A 7,557-nucleotide genomic window follows, 5' to 3' on the forward strand; every position below is an offset into this window, starting at 1 on the left:
TCTTCGTACTTGGAAACAAAACATTGGTTCTTAATTTATGTTCCCACACCAATGGCTTTATCTAGGCTTCCTCCAAAAGAGAGGCCAGGTCAAAGTTAAGATATTATCCAGTCTTGTCAAGTTGGTGGTGAGAGTAGCTTTGAAAGTCGGGAGAGGGTTGAGCCGCCGTAGAAATGTGGCGACACAGGTTGTGCAGGCGCCTGTGCAGCCGGATAGCGATCAAATTAATCACGTATAGTTCATACCAGCATTGATGTGTTTAGCCTCATAAGGTTGGGATGAGGATCAGGAGATGTCCAACAATTCCCCATAATTCAATTTTGTCAACTAAAAAAAGATTGGTATAATTTTGCAAAGGTGGGGAGACGAAAGGTGAAATCTTGAAAGAGGAGAATGGAAGTGGAATTTATGTGGTTGGTTAGCATTTTATATAGTTGGAGTTTTGGAGTTGCTTCATTTTCTAAATTATCAACCAGACTTAGTTTGGATTATATATATAAAAAAAAATTAAAACTTTAATCTTCATATTTTAACTCTAAAATAGTCACTTAGTCTTACGGTCTAGTGATATTTCTCTTCACGTGTTAGTGAGAGGTCTTAGGTTCGATTCTTACCAAAAGTGAGTTTGAATCACATTATTGCTAGTCATTGTAAGGCTAAGCTCATCCCTCCCACTTAGTGTAGAAAATATCATTTGTTAAAAAAAAAAAAAACAAAAAAAAACTCCAAAACATAAGGATTAATTTATTTCATTTTTAACTGTATGTCTGTCTGTGTTTGGATCATAATTAACTCATACTTGTGATTTTGGATATTTATTTTAGCATATATGAATAGTGGCTGGCCCATGATTCAAGTGTACTTTAGATGTGATATGTTTGGGCAGCGAGCTCACCATCGTTCGCACATAAAGAAAGCTTACTCAGCCGAGTTTCTCAAAGAAAAGTGCTCTACTGTGGGAGAAATTTTTAGGTGTACCGGGTACATCAAAAAATTTTGGTGTACCCTCACTCATAATGGTTTGATTTTTATTTATTTATTGAGGGTACAAAAAGTGAGGGCACACCATTATGAGTGAGGGTACACCAAAATTTTTTGGTGTACCCAGTACACCTAAAAATTTCTCCTGCTGTGGTAACATTTGTAAATTCAAGAGGATGAAAGCTTGAGTATCCAAGTGGGAGCTCATCCTTTGACAAACGTCACATCACCAACTTGGATGAAAGAGAATGAGCCGAGTCATGAAAGCTTATTTCTAGAAGAAAAAAACTTCTATAAAAGGCAATAGAAGGATTAGAGAAAGGGACATTGATCAACTCAAGCCACAAAGACTTCTAAAAGCTTTGCAGACAACTTTTCCATTATTCCTTTTGTATCTCAAACGTTCCCTTGTATCTATACCTCTGCTACTTCCCTTTTATAGTATCCATTCCCTTTGTAGAACCCCTTCAATAATACATGGCCCGCAATTGCATGAACTTGCCCGAATAGGTTGAAAACTTGCCTGATGGCTTGTATATGTCATTTATTTTCTTGTTATTGTCATTATGCTTTGTTTATTACTCATATTATTAATGTTTCTTAAACATTTGCTAGAATATTCCTTTGTTTATGTATTGTGCTTTATTTTTCGGCACCTTTCTTTACCCAAAGATTGCTGACTGGTTCGAAGTCTCCTTCGATCAGTTTGTGATCCTTGTTCTTTGGTATTTAACACAATAAAATTATAAAGTCCTTGTCTTTAAGGCATAGAAAAGAACCTAAGTATAGATTTAACCCCTCCAGAATAACAATACTTTGAGAGAAGGCTTATTAACAACTTAAAAACAAACAATCTATTGGTCTTGGCCAGTAGCGGTATGCCTGGAAAAAATCACCATTTTTACAAGAGAGACTATTAGCCTACTCAAGATTGACTAAGACACATTATGCTAACAAGAGTTCACCACTCCATCCCAACAGTCTGTATCCTTACATTTGGTCAACTGTTTTTTAATCCAAACTTCCAAACCCTTATTTTTCACTTGCTTGGCATCAACCGTAACAACGGATATATGACCGATTGTAAGAGTCAACCCCTGTTATTGTCGACGTCCAATGACATTTTATACTCCCACACCAACTCTCATTCCCATTTTCTTTGTACTTGGAAACAAAACATTGGTTCTTAATTTCTGTTCTTACCTAACTTCTTGTGTTACTCCAGTTCACACCAATGGCTTTATCTAGGCTTCCTCCAAAGAGAGGCCAGGTCAAAGTTAAGATAGTGTCCAGCCTTGTCAAGTTGGCAGTGAGAGTAGCTTCAAAAGTCGGGAGGCCGTAGAAGGTGGCGACACAGGTTGTGCAGGCGCCTGTGCAGCCGGATAGGGATCAAATTAATCGCGTGTAGTTCATACGAGCGTTGATGTCCTTAGCTGCGCTGCATAATGTTATGGTAGCGTACTGCAGTACCATATGTATTAGTAGAGCAAATGCATGCTCTTAAAAATGCATGAGAAAGTTTGTAATACGGTGTGCTTTTGGTTTTATGTATTGATCCTACCATAAGTTCATAATAAAAAGTTATTTTTTCTTCTCACTCTTTATATTCTTATGGAGGATGGAGAGTCCTATTCTTGTAGACGACGTACTCTTTGTTGTTCAGCTTGGCTTTTAGAGTACAGCGGTGTTTCACGAACATGAATTTCAAGCTATCTGTTATCTGGGTTCCAAATTCAACCGTGCTTTTTGGAATGATCTAAGTATGCAACAGATATATCTAATGTATCTGTTTCAGTTTATCAAAATGTGGATGCAGCCTTAAGGGGATGACTCGTTGAAGAATGTAAAGTCTCCCGTCGGAAATCTTACAAAATAAAATACAATTTATGCTGACTGGTTCCGCTACTAATTAAGTGGAGACATTTCATATAAAACTCCACACCCTGTTTACTTAATTTTACCTGAGTTTTTCTTTTTCATTTATTCGTTTTATATTTTCACAAAAAATTTCTGCAATTTTAAGTACAGTTGTAAACTGAGCACTTATATGGGTAACAAGGTTGATCCAGTCGTGCAAATTTGAAGCCCTTTTTTATCCTAGAGAGTATCTATGACCATAAAGAACGACAATTCTTTGCAGTTGAAGCCGATAAACCGTCCATTTTGTCAGAAGGGTTAAAAACTCAAATATTTTTTTTGATATCATGAAGTGTGGTGTTGATATTAGGAAGCATCTGTATGGAAATATTGTCCTCAGTGGAGGCTCCACTATGTTCCCTGGAATTGCTGATAGGATGAGCAAAGAGATTACAGCCTTGGCTCCATGTAGCACCAACAGATTTTGTATTACAGAAACGCTTCTTCTATTTAAGCAGTTATGGAATTTCCTTTTGTTTTCATTTTTGAATTCGATTCATGTCGATTTCTCTGTGTTATGACGGGACATGAGCATGGAGGCGAGCAAATTATGATTAAGATTCAATTTTTTTCGTTACTAGTTCTTTGTTACTGATTTGGTTTGGTTGAAGTCAAAAATCCCCTTCACAACTCTTTTTGTTGTTCTACATCTCTCATCTTATAGCTTTTCTCATGAAAAAAATCAAATAAATATATGTAATCTAAATAATCTTTTCATATATGTAAAGATGAACCGCAGTGTATGTTGAAAACAACTGAAACGACTGAAAGTAAAAATTCATATACAATCAATCCGAATAAAATAAAGAATACATTAAACTACTTGGGAGCTCTTCTCGGCTTGGAACATGGATGCATTTAAACGGCGGTAGATAAAATGCGAAGCCCAAGCCACCAACATAAGAAGCGCGGTAGCAGCCCCACCGACCATCACAAGATTAAGAACCGGGAGCTGTCGTGTGATTTTTGAGCTTGGCGACATTGCTTTGGCATTAGAAGGAGAACCTGATGGCGCGGATGGAGAAGGAGAGGGGCTTGGACTAACCACTGGATGTTCTATTTCGAGGGCATTGATCTTGATTTTAATCTTTTGGCCGGCTTTGCAGTGACCAGGTTCACCGCAAATAACATAGTAGGTGCCGGGTATATCAAAAGTTAAGGCGGTGAAGGTACCGTAATGAGATAGAGGAAGTGATGGAATGCAATAGTCATAATCTGCTTGAGTGACTATCATCACAAAATCATATTCATGTTTGTAATTAAATATGAACTCGTCGCCCACATAGAACTTTTTCGATGAAGCCCACTTGTTGTAATCAACCGCGCCACTGTCAGTCCACCCTTCCAAATCGCCGCCAACCGTATAAACAGTAGCGGAACAAGCACCAAAGAAAATCATCATGATGATGAAACTCACGGCAACAGTGTTTTTTAGAGCCATGACTAAAACAGTAAACAATAAACAAGCAATTTGGAAAGCAAAAAGCAAAGAGAATGAATGAATGAAATTTAGATGAAAGGCAATAATGCGTGAGCATGCGTATATATAGATAGATAGATAGATATAGTTAGTGTCCCAAATGGAAAATGTTTCCCAAATCCAGTTGGAAAACGGTCTATAAAATCAGACGAGTAGTAGGAATTCTATTTAGGAATAATATTGCCCAAGCTTAATTAATAATCGAATTCCAATTTTCTGTCGTTTTGTCGGCTGGTTTTGCTTCCAACTTCTGCTTGTTTCCATGTATAATGAAACATTTTATTATATTATAAATCACAATGAAGAAGTGAGAATCGAACTCGGGCCCTTGGGTTGCATGATGCAAATTTAGTGCTTAAAAAGATTCAAATTTCTCATTAGCATTTGAGAAAAAGAAGAGGAATTTATCCTGTTTGTACTAATTGTAGCAAAAGATTTAATAACTTGTTCAAATTTATTAGACAATATTTTTTTTTTAACAAACGATATTATCTACGTTAAGGGGGTATGTGCGTGGGCTAAGTCTGACACTGTGCTAGCAATAATGTGGTTCAAATTCACTACCACTCCCAATACCTAGTCTATACGCCCAATGAGCACTCCAGTATCTGCCCACAATATAAATAGGCATGTAGAAAAAGGGAGTGAGACATACGCACTTTCATTAGGGTTTTTTTTTTTTTTGGTTTTGTTTTCTTCTCTTGTCCTTATTATTAAATATAGTTATTAGATGGTGTTTAGTTGAAATTCAAAGTTTTAAAATCTTTTTCATTAGTTTTTATTTCATTTTTTAACTATCTGTAACTGTTTGTGTTTGAGCCATAATTAAACAAGTTGGTGGCGAGGACCCCTTCAATAATACATGGCTCACAACTGCACGAACTTGCTCGACAGGCTTGGAAACTTGCCCGAATAAGTTGAAAACTTGCCTGATGGCTTGTATTTGTCATTTATTTTCTTGTTATTGACATTGTGCTTTGTTTATTACTCATGTTATTAATGTTTCTTAAACATTTGCTAGAATATTCCTTTGTTTATGTATTGTGCTTTATTTTTCTGTATCTTCCCTTTACTCAAAGATTGCTGACTGGTTCAAAGTTTCCTCTGATGAGTTTGTGATCCTTGTTCTTTGGTATTTAACATGAGAAAATAATAAAGTCCTTATCTTCAAGACATAGAAAAGAAGGCCAGTTTCTTGTGGCACAAGCAAATGGCTTATTAACAATTTAAAAAAAAAAACAACTTATTGGTCTTAGCCAGTAGTGGCACGACTGGGCAAATACACTATTTTTACAAAAGAGCCTATGAGCCTACTCAAGGCTTGGCTAAGGCACCTTGTGTTAACGAGAGTTCACTATAAGTTGTGAGTGTCAAAGGACATATACTCGTTGTTTCTTGACATACAAGTAACTTGGTCAATCCGAGTTAATAGTTGAGAAAATTATGGAGCCTTATTTGTTAGGTTTAGGAGTCCTTATTTAGTGCAATTAATCATGAAAACCTTAATTAGTTGACAAAGAATTCGTTACCATTTAGGACTATTATGATACCCTAATTGATATGGAATATCCCATGTAATTAGTTGATAGGCCGGATTACATGGATAATTATCAGTATATTAGGAGGTTCCTGCACTCACAGTAATTATCCTTGTTTCATGCTAAACCCTATTCACTAGCAAAGGAACTTACGACTACTTGAGTGGAGAAGACCCTTCCTGGAACCCTAGCATCATGTCTTCCTTTTCTATAGATAAGTTTATTTCCTTTTCATGTCGATTTTATTATTGCATTCGTGATCCTAATGTCTTGTTGTTGTTCTTATGATTTCAGAAATATCTTATATTCACCACTTGCATTCTGGGGGAGGTTGTGTGAGAGTCCTGCATCTTAACAGTCTGTATCCTTAATTCCATTTTGGTCAATAGTTTTTTAATCTGAAGTTCCAAATCCTTATTTTTCACTTGCTTGGCATCAACCGTAACAACGAATATTTAACCGATTGTAAGAGTCAAACCCCTGTTATTATCGACGTCCTATGACATTTTATACTCTGCTCCCACACCAACATTAAAAAGATGTATCATTCCCATTTTCTTTGTACTTGGAAACAAAACATTGGTTCTTAATTTTTGTTCTTACCTAACTTCTTGTGTTACTCCAAGTCCACACCAATGGCTCTATCTAGACCTCCTCCAAAAGAGAAGCCAGGTCAAAGTTAAGATAGTGTCCAGTCTTGTGAAGATGGTGGTAAGGGCAGCTTCGAAAGTAGAGAGAGGGTTGAGCCGTCGTAGAAAGGTTGGCGATGCAGGTTGTGCAAGCACCTATGCAGCCGAATAGCAATCAAATTAATCACGTACATTTCATACGAGCATTGATGTTTTTAGCCTCATAATGTTATAGTAATGTACTGCAGTACTATGAGTGTGTTTGTTTACCTTCATTAAGTTTCACTAGACTACACTACACTAAAACTTAGTGAAATCTTGTGTTTGTTGTCAGAAGGGACTAGTTTTAATGAGATTAGCTTTCATTCTCATGGACTATAGGTGTCATATCCCGGCCCAGGCCCCCACCACATTCCGGGCTCGACTTCACCATAACATGATATTATCCGCTTTGGGTCCCAACCACGACCTCACGGTTTTGTTTTTAGGAACTCGCACGAGAACTTCCGAGTTGGTCACCCATCTTGGGATTGCTCTCATGCGAACTCGCTTAACTTCGGAGTTCCTACGGAACCCCGAAGTTAGTGAGCTCCCAAAAGGCCTCGTGCTAGGTAGAGATGGGAATATACATAGAAGGCTTACAGGATTCACTCCCCTAACCGATGTGGGATGTTACAATCCACCCCCTTTAGGGGCCCGACGTCCTCGTCGGCACACTTCCGGCCAAGGATTGGCTCTGATACCAAATTGTCACATCCCGGCCCGGGCCCCCATCCCATCCCTGGCTCGACTTCACTGTAACACGATATTGTTCGCTTTGGGCCACGACCACGCCCTCACGGTTTTGTTTCTGGGAACTCACACGAGAACTTCCCAAGTCAATAAGCTCCCAAAAGGCCTTGTGCTAGGTAGAGATGGGAATATACATATAAGGCTTACAGGATCCACTCTCCTAGACGATGTGGGATATTACAATCCACCCCCCCTTAGAGGCCCGACGTCTTCGTCGGTA

At 37.9% G+C, this 7,557-nt stretch overlaps 1 protein-coding gene across 1 annotated transcript; it reads right to left on the bottom strand.

Moving 5' to 3' along the window:
- Nucleotides 1–3,712: 3,712 nt before the first annotated feature.
- LOC137712112 (blue copper protein-like) lies at nt 3,713–4,339 on the bottom strand. The gene has a single exon (XM_068451255.1). The coding sequence runs from the start codon at nt 4,337–4,339 to the stop codon at nt 3,713–3,715; it is 627 nt and encodes a 208-aa protein (XP_068307356.1).
- Nucleotides 4,340–7,557: the final 3,218 nt, after the last annotated feature.

Source organism: Pyrus communis, chromosome 13 (assembly GCF_963583255.1).
Source record: "Pyrus communis chromosome 13, drPyrComm1.1, whole genome shotgun sequence".
Lineage (NCBI taxonomy): Eukaryota > Viridiplantae > Streptophyta > Magnoliopsida > Rosales > Rosaceae > Pyrus > Pyrus communis.

Bases quoted from the DNA above. Each gene is read 5' to 3' on its own strand.
- LOC137712112 (XM_068451255.1), bottom strand. From the start codon at position 4,339: ATGGCTCTAAAAAACACTGTTGCCGTGAGTTTCATCATCATGATGATT.